General features: G+C 32.3%; 3 protein-coding genes across 3 annotated transcripts; 2 read left to right on the forward strand and 1 right to left on the reverse strand.

The window, feature by feature from the left end:
- The first annotated feature begins 13112 nt into the window (after window positions 1-13112).
- Window positions 13113-15440, forward strand: LOC126663826 (uncharacterized). The gene is made up of 2 exons (XM_050356453.2): window positions 13113-13321; window positions 13410-15440. Exon 2 carries the CDS (start codon window positions 13475-13477, stop codon window positions 15371-15373), a length of 1899 nt encoding a protein of 632 aa, XP_050212410.1. The 5' UTR covers window positions 13113-13321; window positions 13410-13474; the 3' UTR covers window positions 15374-15440.
- A 262-nt stretch (window positions 15441-15702) lies between these two features.
- Window positions 15703-20137, reverse strand: LOC126670494 (rust resistance kinase Lr10-like). Its single transcript, XM_056104504.1, has 9 exons — window positions 20079-20137; window positions 19823-19927; window positions 19680-19776; window positions 19247-19273; window positions 19121-19177; window positions 17855-17980; window positions 17574-17703; window positions 17010-17036; window positions 15703-16926 (listed from the first exon to the last, which is right to left on the reverse strand). The coding sequence occupies exons 1-9, from the start codon at window positions 20135-20137 to the stop codon at window positions 15842-15844; spliced, it is 1713 nt and encodes a 570-aa protein (XP_055960479.1). The 3' UTR covers window positions 15703-15841.
- LOC126663842 (rust resistance kinase Lr10-like) lies at window positions 18350-21592 on the forward strand. The gene is given in 7 exon segments (XM_056106356.1): window positions 18350-18611; window positions 18745-18783; window positions 20051-20110; window positions 20202-20248; window positions 20395-20424; window positions 20514-21003; window positions 21005-21592. Coding segments are annotated over 4 exon segments (846 nt in total). The 5' UTR covers window positions 18350-18611; window positions 18745-18783; window positions 20051-20110; window positions 20202-20223; the 3' UTR covers window positions 21306-21592.
- The last annotated feature ends 2 nt before the right edge of the window (window positions 21593-21594 follow it).

Genomic DNA, 21594 nt, shown 5'->3' on the forward strand with positions numbered 1-21594 from the left:
ATTAAAATACAATTTTAGGCTTTGAGGCCAGAAATACAATGAAGCAGGCCCATTATAATACAGAATATGATCCTACAAAGAAATCAATACATATGGATTCAAACTGGGCCTAATTTCGAGCTCAAATGAGACCAAAAATGCGAAAAAGAAGCGGATAGAGTCTCGGAGGATCTGGAATTGGATATGGAGGAGGGTAGAGGCAGGATCACGGTGCTACTCACACTGTCGGCGGCGGCACTATGCACTTCCGGCACCGGTAGTATATTCTGGCGGCGCGGACGGTTCGTCTGGCGGTGGCGTCGGTTGGAACAACAACTTCGTCATTTCGTCTCGGTTTTTCATGCAAAAATACTCGAAAATATATAAAAATGAACAGGGAATGCAAATAACATGTATTGGGATTATTTTACAGTGTTTAAAATCGAATTAAAACACTTAAAAAAACTAATTTTATAGCAATTCGAGCAAGAACACATTTATGGAAAAAAATATAAAACCATCCTTACATGCATTCTAATCATAATCAATTGAAATCTTGATATGGCATACAAAACACACTAAATTAGCCTATTAACATGCTTTCTATTAATTCGTATAGCAATTATAGAAAGAACACCAAATTCGATTATTATGGAAATTTATGATATAAATAAAATAGACTAACATGCATCCTAATACATAAAAATCTGGCAATTATGATCAGCATGACATAAAAAGTGACATGCTAATAACAGGGTCCTCAGAAGTACCGTTATAAGTCCTTAGCTTGTTTACTGGCGAATTGGATGCAAAATCCACCTTTGAATCTACACGTACAGTTTGTACTTGATTGATTAGAACGTTTAAGCTTCGTTTTAGGATTAGAATCTAATGATTTTAGTGTGTGTGTGTGGGGGGTGCTGAAAAACTAAGGGATTTTCCTAGGGTTTATGATTTTTTCTAGTCTCTGGTTTTTAATTAATTTTTCGGTCTCTAACTAGGTTGATTAACAGTAGTATTTATAGAGGTTAGGGGTTAATTTTAATTTACTATTTTACCTAGTAGTATTTCTAATTTAAAGTTAAAAAGATAATTAATAATAGAGTTTGAATTAGGAAAAACCTCATTTAAATTAGTTAATCCGTATTGAAGTTTGATGGCTAAGTAAAAATTTCTGAAAGTCATTTTTGGTGCCCGAAAATGTTTAAAAAGTCTCTTAGGACCTATGGTTTTGAGTATGGTCAATTCCAGTCCGTCTAACTTGCAAATTGGCCCATAAACTTTTAAGATACTGCAATTAGTCCAATTTCTGGACATATACAACGATTTCTTTGGATTTTTATATGCTATTTATGGTTAATTACGTTTTAACCCTTCAAGTTTGCAATTGTGCACTGATTGCTCCTGTCTGAAATCCAACAAACAAATCGATAGCTCGTCACCTAGACGAATTTCTTTCGAAATCATCATTGGACACTTCAGTCCCTAATCACTTTTTACATGTTCGGAAAATATGTGTCTACAATAACCATGTCACCTCAAGTATAAGGATTAATATGCACTATATGACCTAAATAATGTTATGTTAACTGAGGTGAAATACCATTGTAAACATTATCTAACTTCACATGTTTGAACCACTTATCACCTAAACGTCCCACATGTTTATTTTTATGTCCATCAAGTAGCACGAGACTCACTACCTCCAACTATTAGTATCCCATACAATCTAGAGAATAAACCAAGTTGACAATCTTGAATAATATGATGCCTCATTCATAAGATCAATAGGTAGTGAACTGATATTTAGATCACTTGCATAAAAGAATTTGTCTCCATATTCTTAACACTTAAGAATAGATTCTTTCACAACTTGATCAAGGATAATATGTAAGAAACGGACACTTAGTTAAAATAAAACATATATCCCTATGCCTTTCGGATTAATTTATACAATGTTTTATTAGAGTATGGCTCTAGGGCATACTTCATTAACATGACCTGTAAAGATTATGTGGTTTGGGTATTACAAATCTCAAAATTAGAAATCAAAGTTTTCTACTTGAGTGGGTTTGGAAGTTGCGCTTCATGAATAGAAATTCACTTTGGTTTGGTATAATCTCTAATTGTTCATTAATATTTGACTGTGATTCCTTTATTTATGGAGATTCAAAGAAATTATCTACGATTTGGAAAGGGATTAAGACGAGATGTTGCAATGATGATTTTATATGGAATATTTTTATTACGAATGTTTGTTATAAGATAGGGGATAATGCTCTTGTTTTAGTTTGGAATGATAATTGGTTAGGAAATGGAACAGTTAGGGAGGTATTTCCTCGACTTTTCAATCTTTCAAATCAAAAGCATGCTCATATTGCAAATATTTGAGGTGATGGATGGAAATGGTGAAGACGGTTGAGAGGATAAGAACTGTTATTACTTCAGGATTTGCATAACTTATTTAAAGATTTATGTTTTCTTGATGGCAAAGCTGATATTGTTTCATGAAACTCAACTTCTACAATTTTTTCTGCAGCTACCTTTTGTATGTTTGTTGCAGCTACTGTTATTCTATCCATCATCAACTGCTGCTCCTCTTGCTCACCACGCTGCTGCACATTCTACTCACCACCACGTTGTTGTTCTTCCTGTCGTAACTCGGCATTCTACAGCAGCAGCTTAGAGTCCACCAGCAGGTCATCTTTATGAGCAGATGGCAACCCAACAGAACCATGGCCATTTTTTACGTGTTCAAGACCTGGTTGATGAGTTACAGTTTGCTTGTTATACTGCTGCTCACATGCACGAACGAGCTAATGATGTTGAGAGGGATGGGATTTCAGAGGTTTTGGGGGATGATTTAGAAGACGTCATAGAGAACTTAACTGCTAGAAGAAGGATGGTTGGTGTGGCGTAGTTCAGAGATTGGATTTAGTTTGGATTTTTCCTAATTCTTTTGGTTTAGAGATAATAAATCGTTCACCTCAAAATTCAATTTGATGAATTCCAGCTCGATGATATCGAGTCTGATCAATATCATGAATAACAATACCGGAGTTCATAATTCAATGGCAGAGTTTGGTACCCAGAGGTTCATATTGGAAGTCGTGGGAGATTTTGTGGTATTTGGTTGTGTGGGAAACTTGGAAATGTAGGAACGACAGAATTTTTCAGAATGATCTTCCAAATAAGGAGAGGATTATTTTAAGTTGCTTTTCTAAAGCATTTTTGTTTTTAAAAGTTTTAATAGGATTTTTTGCTATTCGGGAATGGATTTCTTTATGAATTCATTCAATATTTTGTATTCAATCAGTTGATCTTTTTGGCTGCTCCTTTTTTCCTAAGCCTTTAGTTTGCCACCTAGAGTGTGTCACTTTTTGTGCGAAAGTTTAAGGTGGTGGTTTTTGCCACTTCTTATGGCTTTATTATATTTTATTCATAAAAAAATATCTCATAATTGTAATTTTATTTAATCCTCGTTATGCACATGCTTGCTATCACCATTTATTTCAACACGCTTTGTTTTACATATATCTGAATACTAGAATCTCATGTGTTATATGTTAGTAGTTAGCAGCAGAGGCGGAATTTAAACACACGATCTTTTGAAGTATTATGAGTGGCCTTTGCCATCAAGGTTAGGCCCTCACTACCAATTCAACACGCTATCACTTATCATTAATATTCATAAGGTTTAGTTAAGAAATCAAAAATGTTAAAGGGTTGTTAAAAGAGTGTTGAGTTTAGGGAGAATAGAGAAGAGATATAAAGTGGTTCGGTTCACAAACTAATCCTACGTCCATTACTCAATCAAAAACTAAGATTGTAATTCATTAAAAAGGGTGTCTAAGCTTACACCAAACTAATTATAAAAGAGGTTTTCTAGAGTTAACTCAAATTCACAAAGAATTGATTTTTCAAGGCTAATTAAAGAACCTATCTAATGGTGAAACAGTAAATATTACCAACACACAAAGAAAACATATAATGTAAATTGATTGCTTGATTGTTGAAAGTTGTAGTAGAGTGTGTAATATTCAATGTGGTGGTTGAAAGGTATTTATAACCCACATCAACTCTTGGAGTCTTCTTGAAGCTTTGAACTAGCCTTTTGGTATCATAATGCATGTCCTTTCGCAATTTTATGTGTTGCACCCGTGATCTCTAAGAAAATATATAAAAAACTTCAACGTTTGATACCACGTGGCACATTGGGACACTCAAATCTATCTATTGAAATTTCAATAGATCTATAGGTCGCGCCTACGACCTCATAGTTCGCACTAGCGAACTTCTATAGTTGTTTCAAGAATACAGTTTCACAAATGGTCATATGCTCATGACCCTTTAGTTCGTGCAGGCGAAATCTGTGAACACAAAGTTTGCGCCCACGACATAAATAGAACACGCCCGCGTACTATTCTCTAGATGGAATGAAAAGCAAAAAGTTGATTTGTCGTTAGAGGATCCGGATTGTTAGAGGCTCCGAATCAACAATGTTTTTTTGTAGTTTCATTCGCAAAAAGACTATAACTGTATAAATTAAATAGTTAAAGGGCTATTTAAAGATTAGAAAATTTATTAAAGATCAAGTGAATTAAAAGCTAATATTATAAGAATTTTACGATAAATTTAGCTAATTTCTTTTTTAGAAGGCTTATTTGTTTTATTTAAATCATCTTTCATATAAAAACGTTCATATTTAAAAGAGGAAATTATACACATCACGTGCTTTTAGAAAATATTTATAAAATTACGTGATGTGTTAATTATTTGCAGTAAAAAGAATGTATTAGCAAAAGCACGTGATAAGCTCTAAATTTTTGCTTACAAGACGTATTATTTTCTACTTTTTCACTCATTTTCATTTCCTTCAACCCATGTTATTCTTAAGCCAAATATTTGCTGCTAACGTCATCCTCCTATCTGATGCGACCTCGTCCTTCTATATGATGCGGCGTCATCCTCCCATCTGCTGACGAGGTCGTCCTCCGACTGCTGCCGACATCGTCCTCCGACTGCTGCCGACATCGAACTCCGACTGCTGCCGACGTCTTTCTCTGATCTGTTCCCGAACTCAGCTATCCCATTTAGGGTTTCAGCTTTGGTAATCAATTTGAATTTCTATTTGATAACTTTGCTTCAATTTATGATTGGTAAAATTCCTGCATGGTGTGAGAAGCAACCGACATGTAAAGCAATTTTAGTTGATAATGGGACTTGCTTACAGTTGGGACCTACTTGCTTATTATTTTTTCTATTAAAAATAACATACTTGACATGCTTAAATTGGATTGACCAGCTTAGTGAGAGACATGTGTGCTACAAATTGCTTCTTGAAAGCAAAACCAGACATGCAATAATTAATTAGTTATGCTAATAACTCTTTTTTTTTTTTGGAAAATAACTTTTTCTTTTAAATCATTGTATAAGAGATTTGTGTTATATTTTATTCTCTCATTTCCCTATAATTTGTTTTTGATGAATATCATTTCCCTATAATTAAAATATAAATATAATAAAAAATTAGTATATCTATGAATGTTGTTAAACAAAAATTAATAAACAACCATTTTAATACATGAGTATATCTAACTAATTCAATTTTGTGCTATTGCTTATTAAACTGAAAATTAATATTATTCATTCTTTTGTGTACATTTTTTAACTTTAAAATAATAACTATACTATGTGTATATATTGTGTATATTTTATAATTTTAAAATAGTGAATATATTTTATATATAATTTTATATATTTTAAATTTTTTAAATTATAAGATATTTTGTGTATATTTTGTGTATACTTTTTATATACTTTTAAATATTAAAATAATAATATATTTTGTATATATTTTGTGTATACTTTTTATATGCTTTTAAATTTTAAAATAATAATATATTTTGTTTATATTCTGTGTATACTTTTTAATTTTAAATAATTAATTTTGATATATTTTTGAATAGATTTGATATTTTTTTTAGAAAATAATAAATATATTTTTTGTATAATTTGTGTATACTTCATAAAAATAATTAATATATTTTATGTATATTTTGTGTATACTTTGTAATTATTTTTGAATAGATTTGGTATTTTTCTTTGAAAATAATAAGTATACTTTGTGTATAATTTGTGTATACTTTATAAAAAATAATAAATATATTTTATGTATATTTTGTGTATACTTTGTAATTATTTTTGAATAGATTTGGTATTTTTTTTAGAAAATAATAAGTATATTTTGTGTATATTTTGTGTATACTTTATAAAAAAATAAAACTATATTCTATGTATATCTTATAATTTAAAAAAATTAGTTTTGAAACGTTTTTGAATAGATTTTATATTAGTTTTAGAAAATAATAAGTATATTTTATGTATACTCTCGGTATATTTTTAATATGCAACATGTATATTAGATTGATTTGATATTTTTTATATACCATATGTATACTTTACGTATTTAGTTTAATTTTGACCATCGCTTTTTGCTTTTCAACTATTTAGGCATACAATCCGTACACTTTATGTATTGAATGGGTTGCAAATATTTAGGCATAAATTCCATATAATTTTTGTATATTTAAAGTACGGTATACCGAAGATATACAAAAACAATAGAATCAGAAATTAAAAAAACTAAAATATATGTAGTATAGACTTAAAGCATACATAAGGTACAACAAACACTGTGAGAAGTAATGATTACATTTACTTTTAAAAATTAAAAAAAAATCAAGTGTCATGTCTCACATATTTTGACCGGGTATTAAATATGCAATATATATCTGTTATGTATATTTTTTTTATATATTTTTATATGTAAAACATATACTTTATCTAACTTTTGATATTTTTATTTTTAGTACATAATGTCAGAAATACTTAAAAATAAGTTTTTAGTGCCAAAGTTGTTGCCATAAGAAGATGCCAAATTGAAATCTGCTCTTGCCGCATTTGAAATGCCGAAGGCACAAGGCTTCAGCTAATTAGTCTATGAGATGAAGAACTCATCCATAAACCATGGTTCGTCATCCATTGTGGTCTCAGTACACCTACCTCTTTTTTGTCACAATTCATTCCTTGGTAATACAATTCAAAATTAAAAAAAGAAGAAACTTTATAAAAACCCAGAAACAAGATAATTTTTGATCGGAGTTCAGCAATTAAAAAATTTGTGAGAAATCAAGATAATTTTTGATCGGAGCTTCAGCAATAAAGAGATGGGTGAAAAATTCGAAGATCAGGTGCCTGCAATTAAGGCTAAAAACATGCATCAGCCGGTTATGGAAGATCCGGTACCGGCGGGTTACCTTGGTGCAGGTACTAGCTCTAATAATCCAATTTTTCGGAGCATATCCTCCACCATCTCTTCATTGAGATGCCCGCCTCCTCTGTTTTGTGATGTATATCACTGTAAATATGCAGTAAAGAGAGAAGATGAACATAGAAAAGAGGGTAGTTGCAAGAAAAAGATAAGAATGAAACATACTACGTGTTTGCTGTAATTATTTTGAAATAATCACGTATCAAAACAATTAAAACAGAATTAAAAGTGTTGATCCCAAAAATTAAGAAACATCCATATTTTTGTAATTATTTTTCCCAATTTCGACAGTTTTCAATTTTTTCTTATTTAAAAAGCAGGGCTTTTTACACAAACAACCTACATTGCCCACTTTATAACTTTTATACGGGTGCAGGTTTGGATTTTCTAAACTACCATGTGCGGACTGAATTATAACTTTTATACGGACTCTATATATTAAACCCTAACAGCATACAAATCATAATTTCATTTATTTTCTCTCTCTTCATCATTTAATTCTCTCTTTCTCTCAGTTATTTCTCTTTTTTTTACCGTTCGTCGTCTTCCGCTGAGCCGTCCTCTGTTCCTCCGCTCCTCCGTCATCGTTCTCATCATCTTCGTTGTCATCTTCGTCAACGTCATCATCTCCTTGGCTCATCGTCGTCATCTATTTGATTTCAGATCTATAATTTATTAATTGTTCTTCTTCTTCTTCTTTTTTATTTTCAGATCTACAATTTTTTTACTGTTTTTTCACCATTAAACATGTATAGAGATTATATTTTAAGAATATAATGCTAATTTCATGTTATGTAATATAAATTTATGGTTATATGGAATAAATTTTTGTTATTTCTGCATTTTTTGTGTTTGGTTGTATTTCTGTGTTTTTTATTCTGCAGTTCGATTTATTGATGATGGTTGATTGCTGAAATATTATAATATTACAGTGTTGTTGATTTTATGTTGATTTTGTGTTGATAATCAGTTGGTATTTCCTTAATTTTAACATTCAAAAAATTTATTCTAATTTTTTTTTAGCAAATTAGATAATTTTGTGCGTGAACTAACTAAAAAAAACAAAATTTAAATGAGATTAGATAAGGATATATTAGCATTATCATGTTGACATGTTGTTGATTTCTTGTTGATATTTTATCGATTGTCACAATTTTTCAAAAAATTATGTTTTATTTTATTCCATATGTTGATTCGTTGTTGATTTATTGTTGACATTATGTTCATATGTATTTCAACTTTTTTTATTTTCAATTTTATGTTGACATGTTGTTGATATACTGTTGATAACATGTTGACTTTTCAATCATTGAAAGAAAAATAAACTTAGTCTTAAATTGATGTATTAATGAGCTATTGATATGTTTTTGATAATATGTTGATTGTTTTTGACTTAAATCAATCAATGTTCTCATTTTACAAACATCTTGACTAAATTAGCATTAATTGTTGATTCGTTGTTGATTTATTGTTGACATTATGTTGATAAGTATTTCAACTTTTTTTGATTTTCAATTTTATGTTGACATGTTGTTGATATACTGTTGATAACATGTTGATTTTTCACTCATTAAAAAAAATAAAGTTAGTCTTAAATTGCTGTATTGATGAGCTTTTTTTTTTGACAATCGAATAATCTTCCATTAATAATAAAGAACAGTTACAGGTGTAAGAATTCAAAAAGGGTACAACCGTTTCTAATGACCTGACATGGAACAAGATATAAACCTTGATTCGCAGATCGCCTTACAAAACAAAATCAAAATTATATAACCGCTCTAACACAATAAGATCCAATCCTTTTCTGTCTAGCAGAAGACTCACAAACTCTTCATAAAAAATAACAAATCTTTCATATAGAAAGAACAACAAAACTTTCAAAAAAGAAAGACAATCACTGTAAAATAGTAATAAAAAAAACTAATATAACCTATAACGATTTCATCTTCAATCTTGAAAGGGCTTGATCCATCTCTGATTTTTTATTTGTATATCTATTGAAATTGATGCGCCTCGTCGATAGATTTACCAACCAAAATAAAAAAGATGAAAAGGAGTCAGTCATTTATTTAATTCTAAAGCAATAAAAAAGAAATGGCTACCGCCAACGGCGAAAATAAACCATTGACGGCAGCCGAAGCGAAAAACAAAAGAGAAACGCTTGACGGCTAGGGTTTTCTATTTGAGAGAGAGGGGAGAAATTGCTGTATTGATGAGCTATTGACATGTTTTTGATAATATATTGATTGTTTTTGGCTTAAATCAATCGATGTTCTTATTTTACAAACATCTTGACTAAATTAGCATTAATTGTTGATATCATGTTGACATTATGTTGATAACTTGTTAATATGATAGTAGTAATTCTACTAAAGAACAAAAAAGGTACAAAATGTTTAAAATAAATGAATCAGATAAAGATATTAGCAGAGTAAGTAATCAAAACAATATGAAAAAACAACAACAATAATTCAAATAAAAAAATAAAATTATTCTTACATATAAAAATAAAAATATATTAAATATACACCAACACAACAGTTCACAAATTAAAAAAATCTATTTTAAAATATATTTTTTCCTCAATTCTCTTTGCAGCTGCACAGTTTCTTCAAAATCACTTGTATAATTGTTTTGCGTTCCACCTCTCATACCTAACTAAATTTCGACAAAGACGGTTATGATACAGTTTCATTTCATCAAACGAAAGTTTATTTCACAAACAATATTATCTTATTTGTCAATGTTAAAATAAAAAGAATCAGTAGATATCAACATAATATCAACATAAAGTCAATATAAAATCAACAACACTGTAACATTACAATAATTCAGCAATCAATCATCATCAACAAATCGTTCTGCAGAATAAAAAAAACGCAGAAATACAACAAAACACAAAAAAATGCAGAAATAACAGAATTTTATTATATAAAATCACAAAATTATTCTATAGAACATGAAATAAGTATTGGATTCTTTAAAGACTCTCTTTATACATGTTTAATGGTTAATCAACAGTAAAAGATAAACAAATTACAGATCTGAAAATAAAAAAAAGAACAAAAAATTTCAGATCTAAAACTAAAAAGATAAAAGAAAGATGGCGCGGCGAGACAAAGGCGGAACGATGGAGGCGAAACGGCGAAGGCGGAACGGCAAAGGCGGAACGACGAAGGCAGAACGGCGGAACGGAGGAGGCGGAACGACAGAAGCGAAGGAGCAAAAATCGTGAAAATTTTCTTTTACAGCTCAAAAGAAATCGTGGAGAAGAAGAATGATTGAGAGAAATAAGAAAAATCGTATAAAAGAAAAGAATTTGAAGTACAAGTTATTAAAGTAAGAAAATGAGGTAGGTAAAGTAAAGAATTGAGTTGGGCCGTATAATAGAAAATAGTGGCTGAATTCCTGTATTTTATATAAAAAGCCCTAAAAAGTATAAGTTCAGGCCCGGCCTTAGGCATAGGCCGCTAAGGCCTATGCCTAAGGCCTCAAGTATTAAAGGGCCCCATTTTATATGGCGTCTTTTAAAATATATATATATATATATATATATATATATATATATATATATATATATATACTGAATTGTTTAAATATATAAATTTATTTGAATTTTTAGTAATAGATATATTGTTTTTATTTTAAAAATTATTCAAATATTTTAATAATTAGAGCCTTAAATTTTAAAGGGCTTCATATTTATATAAAGTCTTATAAAAGAATAAATATACAAGTCTATTTAATATATAAATAATTATTAGAGTTTTTTAGTAATAAGTGCTGTAATTTTTATTTTAATAATTTATGTATAGTTTTTGACTGATAAAAATAAAAATAAGATATAGTTTATATATTTTTAGCCGTTTAGAAAAAATTTCTTTTTATTTATCTATTTAATAAAAAAACTGTATAGTCTTTCTATATCTTTTTTAAACTTTTTCTAAAAAAATGTTTTAACTTTTTTTTTTCTAAATAAAAAATGTTTTTGAAAAATTTATCAAAAGTCTATTAACCATCTAAGAAAAATCTATTAATAATCTACCAAAAACATATTTTTGTAAGGAAAAAGTGATAAAGTGCAATTTATATTTTAAAAAACTGAGCATATATTTATAAAATGCTCGCTCGTCTAGCGCCTTATTTCATCTAAGGCCGGCCCTGTATAAGTTAATAACATTTAGTTTGTATTTGAAAAAAAAAAACTTTGAGTTTTAACCGATACATAAACAATAAATATGTTTATACAAGAACACAAATGGTCTCAATATACGCCCCATAAAAAAAGGCTAATCACCTACTGATTTTTCATTTTTTTTTTCAATAACACCTTGTAATTTCGTTAATTGTACCATATTTCGTAGTTTTACGTTTCAATAGCAACCTTAAGTATTAAATTTAACTCTTTTCACTTGGATAAAATTCAAAACAAATCCTTCATATTTTAAAAAAACTCAAAATGTTATGTAATGTTTTAAATTATACGCATAAACTCTCTTCTCTATAGTAAAAAATATATAAACAAATAAATTAAATAAAAATTCGCCGCCGCTCTCTGTCACCACCTCCGTTCGAACGCCGCTCTCTGTCACCGGTCTTCCATGGAAGACGAACTATGCGTCTTCCATGGAAGACAAATCTGCTGGTCTTTCATGGGGAAGACGATCTCGTCTTCCCCATGGAAGACTAGATCTTGGAAGACCAACTCGTCTTCCCCATGGAAGACGAGCAAATCTGGTCTTCCATGGAGAAGACGAGATCGTCTTCCCAAGGAAGACCAGCGAATCTGCTGGCCTTCCCCAAGGAACACCAGATCTGCTGGTCTTCCATGGAAGACGAGCAGCTCGAGTACTGCGGTGGAGAGCGGCGGGGACGTCGGATTTCGTTTTAACTATTTATTTAATTTTGAAGTAAATAATTAATTATATATGTATTTAATTAATTTTTTTTATTTAGAATTTATTTGAAAGTTTTTTAAGTTAAGGAACTTATTAGAATTTGTCCAAGTAGAAAAAGGTATAAAATAACCCTTAAATTGATTGTTTTATAAAATCTAATCCTTACAAAAGTAAAATCGTCTATTTCTTCTAAATTAGGGTGCTATTGAAACGTAAAAATACGAAATATGGTGTAATTGACGAAATTGCAAGGTTGTTATTGAAAACAAAAGAAAAGGCCGGTAGTTTTTAAGGTGAATAGCCTTAAAAAAATACATAACTTATAGAATTGGCGAAATGTACACTTTTAAAAAAAAAGAAAACAAAATAATTAACTATTATTTTTTTTGGTATTTGAATTCTTAATATTTTTAAGAGGTTTAATTGTTGTTTTTTCCTCAAAAGAACGTAACAGTTTATGAACTGGGTTCACTGTCGCCGTTTTTGCTTGTGTTCGCCGGAACTATTGCTCTGGTTGATCATAAAGATCCCTATACTTTATACTTTTTTCCCGTAGGTCCTTATACTTCATCTTTGTATTATCTGGTCCTTCTACTTATTTATTTTCGATTTTCAGGTTCTTTTTGAGTTTTTTCAACTCCTTGTACATATAATTTTTTTCCTCCAGTTCCTCTACTTACAATCTTTTTTTCCTCCAGCAAAAGGACCGGAAAAAAATTTAAAAAAAACCTGAAAATAAAAAATAGGTAAATAGAGGGATCAGATAATACAAAAATGAAATATAAAGACCTACGGGAAAAAGTGTAAAGTACAGGAGCCTTTAGATAGGTTTGGCCTTTTCTTTTTCATGCTTGATTTATTTGCATTGTTTAAAATTTCGAGGGCCAAAGAGTAAAAAAAACTAAAAATGATTTATATGGTCTTTCTAAAATTCTTAGAAAGTTATTTATTTATTTTTGAAGATTATAGCAGAAAGTAGTAAATAAACAGAAAACCCAAATTAAGATTTCAATATCAGACGAATGCGTCAGCTCTGTTTCTCCCTAGGAGTTGCAGCTTCAAATCCAACTTCTCCGAAGCTAATTTTTGCTTTTACAGGCCTCAAACACAGGTATATGTCATAGCTTTATGTTCTACTTTTATCCGGTGTTTGATGGTTATGTTTAATTGAATTCTCTTCATGTGGGTATTTTTCTTAGGGTTTCCGGACTGGGTTTTTGTTAGTTCATTCATATGGGTCATGAATAAATTCCATTGATGCAAAATGGTATTTGCATTTATATACAGCTTACAAAATCTATGGCCTTTATCAGTTCTCAAGTATAATGATTTAAAAGCATCTAATGAATTGGTTAGTAAGCTATCGGTACCCGAAAACACGAAAAGATTTGTCTACGCAGTTCGTGATCCGGATTCTCAATCAGTTATTTATATACTCTGTGTTCAGAATTTATCTGAAAGATCAGCTATAGATGCCGAGTGTCTTATTAGGGCGATTCGGCCTGAAGCTGTTGTGGCCCAGGTTTCAAATTCTGATATGAGTGAGATTCAATTCGAAGATATTGAATTAAAAAATAAATTAGTAGACAACCCGGTTCCAACTTCGGCTTTCGAAGTGATTAAAAGATGTTTTGTTGATAAGACTAATAAGGATAAGTATGAAAATGTTGCTTGTAACTTGGTCTTGAAGGAAATATTCGGTGTTGGTTCTTATGGTCATGTTATGGCTGCGAAGAGAGTGGCCAAGGAGGTCGGTTCGTCTTTTTTGTTGGTTGAAACCCCAGTTGTTGGAACAGCTGCTTCGGATAATAATTCTTCTAGTGAAGTTAACATAGGGTTTAAGGTTAATGGTTTAGTTAGTAACTTGGTTCCAGTTAACGTCGGTACCCTTGCTTCATCCAGTTCAAGGAGGTTTTGTCTTACTGATGATGTTCAGTCACAGATGGTGAAGTTATTGTCGGCGTATATGGATGCATCTTTACAGAAAATAAGTCCCCCAAATTCTGATCCGGAAGCGGGTTCGAAAGAAATTCACCCCGGTAGTAGCCCCCAGGTGCCTTCATTTGCACAATCCATCTATCCGTTGCTTTTGGATTTACATAATATATTTGCTGATATTCCGTCTATAACTAGGGCTCTAGCTTCTTCACAAAAGATGTTCTATGATGTTAATAGAGGGGAAACTGTAGATACTGAAATTATATCTGAAGTTTACACCTTCCGGATTGCAGTGGAAGGGTTGAGGATTGCACTAAATAGTGTTGGCCGATTACCTCTCAAATTGGGAATGACTAATAAGACCAAGGCTGAGTTTACAGAACTTACAGTTGAAGATAAGTCTTCAGCACTTCTTGCACAGACCCTTCAAAATCAGAGTGTAAAGTTCAAGAAAATAGTAGCTTTAGTAGATTCTAGTGCCTTAGCAGGTCTAAGGAAAAATTGGGGCGTGGCGCTGCCTCCAGAGATCAAGGAAATGGTTGGCCAGCTTGTCGAGGAATGTGATTTGGATGGGGAATCTTCAAACCAGTCAGACAAGAAGTCGTTATTTTCGAATAAACCTGTGATGGCAGTTGGAGCTGGGGCAACAGCAGTTTTAGGAACTTCTTCGCTATCCAAAATCATACCTACATCGTCATTCTTGAAGTTTTTGACATTTAAACTGCCTGCTCCTCTCAATTTTGCACTAACCCAATTCCAGAAATCAATGGCAGTGGCTCTAGGCAAAACTCTTGGTCCCTCAAAGGTGGTTGCCCCAGGATTGGCGAATTCTGGGGTCAACGCGACATCTTTCTTAAAAGCAGCTACTTCTGCTGAAAAAATAAGGACAGTGGTCCACAGTGTTATTGCCTCTGTCGAGAAGACCAGTTTTTCAGCGACCAGAACTGCGTTCTACGAGATAATGAGAAAACGTAGGGTACAACCCATTGGGTTGCTACCTTGGGCAACATTTGGGTGCAGCATTGCAACTTGCTCTGGTTTGCTTATGTATGGAGATGGGATTGAGTGTGCTGTTGAATCTGTTCCTGCAGCACCTTCAATTGCCAGTTTGGGTCGAGGGATTCAAAATTTGCATCTGGCGTCTTCAAAAGTGAGACAAACAGATCGAATACAAATCGCCATTGAGTCGCTGATGAACAGGTTGAGGAAAGTAAAAATTCAATAGAGCTCTTCTTTTGTATACTAAAAATAGTTGGTTCTCTTTACAATCAAGTTATATAGTTTTCTGTACATATAGAGCATGCTCGTTCTCTTTTTCTTTTCTCGGATTTTTAATTTTAGTCTACACAACTTGGTTGCACAAAAAAATGTCTAATATCGTGTTTGGTTCAAATCCATAGAATTAGTACTATTCATTTATAAATATATAAATGGGTTTTACTTATTGGAAATTTGTTCGGAATTTTTCATATTATAGAGTTAGTCATGTTATTTTCAATGTTATTTGCAAATCTCTACTATTGAATTAGTAGACATAATCTTGTAAGCCTAAAGTACAAAAGTAATGGTATTTATAGTTATTCCCTTTTCTTGTACTGATGGATTATTACAACAAGAATTCTTGTCTGGAATTACAATTACTTACAGGATATAGTTTCTCAAATTTGTATCATTCTGTTTCTGTTTCTGTTTCTCAAATAACTTCCAAGTTGTGGTTTATATATCTTTGATTTATCGTATTCATTCTCGTTGGATTCATGGAGCTAAATGGATTTGGTGGTACCGGTAAATTGTCTACTTCACCTTCCAACATCTGAACAACTGTTTTCATGGATGGGTGATCCACGGGATTCCATTGAATGCAGCATAATCCCACTATTGCAAGCTTTTTAGCAATTTTAGCATCTTCCGCTTCCTCAATCTGCAATCTTACATCTTCTCCTTCTTCTAAAAGACTATAAATCCATTCTGGAAAGTATATTTGTTCATCTTTTTCCCTCTTTCGTCCTCCAACCATTTCTAAAACCAACATTCTGAAGCTATACACATCCGATTTATATGAAACATTGCCGAAATTTCTTGAAAACACTTCAGGAGCAATGTAGCCGATGGTTCCTCGAGCTGTAGTCATTGACACGGCACTCTGATCTTTAGAGCACAGCTTTGCCAGGCCGAAATCAGAGATTTTAGGATTGAAATTGTTGTCGAGCAGGATATTATTTGGTTTTATGTCGAAATGGATGATTCTTTGATTGCATCCTTGATGGAGATATTCGATTCCTTTGGCTGAACCAATCACAATATCCTTCATTCTTTTCCATCCAAGAAAATAGGTCTTAGAATCAGCAGAAGATATGTATTTCTCTAACGAATCGTTTGATAAGTACTCGTAAATTAGAGCTCGTCTAAATCCATCAGCACAAAATCCAATTAATCGAACCACATTAACATGATGAATTCTTCCTATTAATCTAACTTCATTAACAAATTCTTCTCCATCTCCTTTTGAATTGTTAAGGACTTTAACAGCTACCAGGATTTGGTCAGAGAGCTTTCCTTTGAACACAGTTCCATAGGCACCTTGGCCTAATTCCTCCTTGAATTCATTTGTGATCCTCTTTATATCAGAATATGAATACCTTGCAGGCTTGAAAGCTTTGTAATCACTTAAAAATTTCTCAATCTTCAATTGATATGACTTTTCGATTTTATCAAAGCTGTAGATGCGGTAAAATACAAACCCTGCTAGTACTATAAGAATCAAACCCAAGACTGTACCTGCAGACGCAACGTTCCTACTCAAGAACAGAAAATTATCATACACAAAGCAATCAACTTATACCAAGTTGTAAACATCTAACCTGTCGCCAAAACCTTTGCGGATATCCCTGTAGAAGATATTTCGCATATTAGTAGGTACTCATGCGTAATATATATTGATTAGCTGCATATACAAATCCTGTCTTACTTGTTCTAGGTTATATTGTAGGGTAACTTGTCGAGTCTTACATTTTGGTTGTTTTGTTTCTAAAACGCTGCTAAAATTCCAAAATTTTATATTTATAACCTATTCTTGCCCCTTCAGCATCAAAGTTATTGTGAAAATTTGCATGTTAGAAAAAAAGCTCCATTTTTGAACATTATCAAAATGCGAATGAAGTTTAGGAATATCATAGATGTACATACGAAAGTAAATGACTTTGAAAAAAGCTTAGAAAACTAATAGACAATGTTGCAGGAAAACTTGTCAAATTCTGCGCTTTAACATTTCATTCATATTTCCGAAAAGGCTTTTAAAACTCCAAAATATAGATGTATAACCCATCTTATTGTTTTTCATTTAAGCATTTCGGGTTATGTACTTTACAGTTATATAAAGATCACCATAAAGCAAGTGTATAAATGAGTGTGAAAGAGAAACGTACATGAAAAATGATTGATCTTGCCTAAACATTCAGTTTCAAGTCGAGTATTATTAGCCTTCAATCCGCAGTACTTGCCCTGTGTTGCACATGATTCACAGCTTGGATTGAACCAGCTCAAATGCAAATCATACTGTCAGGAAGTGAAACATCACACATCTTAGTACAATACATTAGGTTCATATTATCAATTCGAACGCTTGAACTAAAGATGTTAACTATGTTGTAGGAGCAACGAGGCAAGGGACAAAAAGGTATTATCAGCTGTCCTTGAACAGTTGAACAAGACCTGACTTTCTGTCCTTTGGTCGGAAAATCGGAACGGAGAAGCTGATAGATTGAGATTTCAAAGCTGACTGACGGACCATGACGGCTGCATTTTGAGGGACTGCAGTTATTTTTGTGAAGAGCTGTTCCATGTTGTACAAAGATGATTAGAATGAAAAACAAGGACAGAAAATAGTTAATCAGCAGTAAATTCATCCGATCCTTTTGTTCTCTTTTCGAATGTTAAAGTAAAACAGAGAGAACTTCAAAAGAAGAATGATCAGACTTTTTTAGCATAGCTATTTCCAGTTGCCATTTTAGAACTGATATTTGGGTCAACTTTACTAAGTCACGGTCTTTATGATTTTCTACTAAATATAATAATATAAAAGCAAAATTATTGATGTTTGAGAGATAAAGATAGTGATGGGATAATCACAAAACATATTAAAATATAGATGACCCCTCAAGAAGAAGTTGGGAGGAGGATTCATATAGAAATTAGTCTTGAAATTGAGCGTAATGGAGTTAAAGAAAATAACCCTCATTTTAATGAGATGTTGTGATATGATTGACTTAGTCCACGGATGACGTGGTGAACCGAGTCTACCTAAGAATTTCTCGTCAATTAACATTTTATCATTCTTAACTGCCCTTTCACAAATTCTACTATATACTTGGATGTTAACTTTGTTTTTACTTTTTTGCTTGCTAAAGGTTACTTCAAACATGTGTGCTATCTCAGATTTGGAATTCGGTGCATCTACTTATTTGGTAAGAATACGTTCAAGAATTTTTTTCTAATTTGATGAACTTTTGTCTCGAATCATGTAATTCCTTTTTCCGCTTCAAGAAAATTAATATTCTTTTGATTCTGTTTTTATGGTTTCATAAATGGTCAATGAAGACACTTCCGCAGCATACCAAATGTTCTTTCGGATAACCAGTGAGTACATTTTTTTCATCCTATATTTAATCATATACTAGTATGTTGCACTAAAACAAAAATGCAAAAATGAGAAAGGCCCGAAATAGGACAGGGACGAAACCATACATTCGAAGGCTTACAAGCATCTAAAAACAAAACAAAAAGCCGAATTTTCTTTGAACACAGTTCCATAGGCACCTTGACCTAATTCCTCCTTGAATTCATTTGTGATCCTCTTTATATCAGAATATGAATATCTTGCAGGCTTGATTTGTAATCACTCAAAGATTTCTCGATCTTTAATTGATATGCCTTTTCGATTTTATCGAAGCTATAGATGCGGTACAATGCTAACCCTGCTAGTACTATAAGAATCAGACCCAAGAGTACTGTACCTGCATACACAACGTTCCTACTCAAGAACAGAAAATTATCATACACAAACAATTAGCTTATACCAAGTTGTAAACTACTAATTAACCTGTCGCCAAAACCTTTGCGGATTTCCCTGTAGAAGATATTCTTACACATTAATAGGTACTCATGGATAATATATATTCATTAGCTGCATATACAAATCCTGTCTACTTGTTCCAGGTTATACTGTATGGTAATTAACTTGTTGAGTCTTACACTTTGGTGCTTTTGTTTCTAAAAACGCTATTAAAACTCCGAAACTTTATATTCATAACCTATTGTTGCCCCTTCAGCACAAACTTAATTTGCTAATATTAGTGGGAATGAAGAAAATTTGGGCATATGAGTTGGGATGACCATAGCACTGTAATGAACCTCCTCTTTTTCAGTTTAGTAGTTCACCATCTTTCATTCGCCATTAGTATTACTATGTCTACAATCAACCTCCTACTGTTTGCTGCCTACACAACTTTTCTTATTCTGCAACTCCTCCAAACTTGCAGGGGAGACACAAATCTTCCTGCGGCAGCATCCATAACATTAGCTACCCTTTTCGGCTCCCAAACATTGTGGAAACCATAGATATACTTTGTCCTGTGAAAACAACGCAACAGTATTGTATCTCTACTCAGGAAAATACCATGTTAGTTGCCTGATAGAGACTATAATTTCCTGAAATTCATGTAGAGATGACATACTGGGTTTGACATTTCTTGGCATTTTCTCTACTGTGGAAAATGCAAGGCTGCTATTTCGATGAGAGCAACTATGTTCAGTGCATAGGCGGTGTGTAGAATTTTAACATTTCCCTTTGACAAATTCTTAATACTTGGATGCTCATTTTCTTTTACTTTCTTGCTTGATTAAGGGTACTTCAACCATGTGTGCTATCTCACTTTTGGATGATTTCAGTGCAACTATTTATACCGTAAGTTCTACTTTTAAGGATTTCCATTTCAAGTTGACAATCTTTTCAAATTAATATTCTTTTCATTCTGTTTTCATGGTTTGATATATAGTCTATGAAGCCACTTCCAAAGCATGCGAATGTTCTTACAGATTACCAGTGAGTGCAATTTGTTCATGCTATATCCAATCAAACAAAATATAGTACTGAAATGAAAATGTCAAAATGTAGGATTTATTAAGTTTACATAAAACATAGTTCCAGTACAATTAAAGTTTAATACATATTCTCATGTTTTGCTGCAGGGTCGCTTCCTCCTGTACTTGTGCTTCTTGGTAAGAGACTCATTTTCTTAAATGTAACTAAGATTTTCAAGTTATTGTTTACAATATGCAAAATTCTGACAACAATTAGACTATCACAGTACTAGTTCAGTTTGCTGCAAAAGTGTTTTGTGGGATTCTGTTGGTGATTGCTTTATTGATATACAAATGGAAAAGAAGGCACTTATCAAGATATAATGCAATTGAGGAATTCTTACAGAGTTGCAATAATCTGATGCCAGCAAGGTATTCTTATTCTCGGATTAGAAAAATAACTGAAGGCTTCAAGGATAAATTAGGAGAAGGAGGCTTTGTCTGTGTTTATAAAGGCAAACTTCGCAGCAGTCATTTTGCAGCAGTGAAAGTGTTGGGTAAGTCTAAAAGTAATGGCCAAGATTTCATGAACGAAGTTGCTACAATTGGAAGAATTCATCACGCAAATGTGGTTCAACTGATCGGCTTTTGTGTCGAAGGTTCAACACGTGCTCTTATATATGAATTTATGTATAGTGGATGTCTCAATAGTTTTATATCTGATAAGGAAATTTCTATCTCGTTGAGATGGGAAAAGCTACACAAAATTTCTCGTGGTGCGTGGCATTGAGTATTGACAGCAGGGCTGTGACGTGCAAATCCTACCTATTGATATCAAGCCCCACAATATTTTTCTTGACGAAAATTTAATTCCCAAGATATCTGATTTCGGGCTGGCTACATTATACAAATTAAACGAAAACATGAAGTCTATAACTGCAGCAAGGGGAACCATAGGGTACATGGCCCCGGAGTTATTCTCCATGAATATTGGGCGTGTTTCATATAAAGCTGACGTGTATAGTTTCGGAATGTTGCTGCTAGAAACGGTAGGAAAAGGAAAGAAATTGAATGCTTGAATGGAGGATTCTAATGAAACTTACTCTCCAGTATGGGTTTACGACGAGGCTTCTGGTGAGAAGGTAATAGCAGTTGCAGATGGTACAGAAGATGAAAATAAATTAGCAAAGAAGATGATAGGGTGCATACAGATGAAACCGTTTGGAAAGCTTATATTTACCTCCTAGGCCTTTTTTGTATACAGAAGAAGAAGAAGCCAAAAATGTCATCAGATATAACATAATCAAGTAGTTTGATTCAAAATACATATTAGATGACAGAATGAAATATTATTCATTTATACTCATG

Source organism: Mercurialis annua, linkage group LG1-X (genome assembly GCF_937616625.2).
Source record: "Mercurialis annua linkage group LG1-X, ddMerAnnu1.2, whole genome shotgun sequence".
In the NCBI taxonomy this organism is placed as follows: Eukaryota; Viridiplantae; Streptophyta; class Magnoliopsida; order Malpighiales; family Euphorbiaceae; genus Mercurialis; species Mercurialis annua.

Bases quoted from the DNA above. Each gene is read 5' to 3' on its own strand.
- LOC126663826 (XM_050356453.2), top strand. From the start codon at position 13,475: ATGGTATTTGCATTTATATACAGCTTACAAAATCTATGGCCTTTATCA.
- LOC126670494 (XM_056104504.1), bottom strand. From the start codon at position 20,137: ATGGAAATCCTTAAAAGTAGAACTTACGGTATAAATAGTTGCACTGAA. The intron at 19,274-19,679 runs GTTTGGAGGAGT...TATCTTCTACAG, and splicing joins GATTTGTGTCTCCCCTGCAA to GGAAATCCGCAAAGGTTTTG. The intron at 17,037-17,573 runs GTACGTTTCTCT...TATCTTCTACAG, and splicing joins CAAGATCAATCATTTTTCAT to GGATATCCGCAAAGGTTTTG.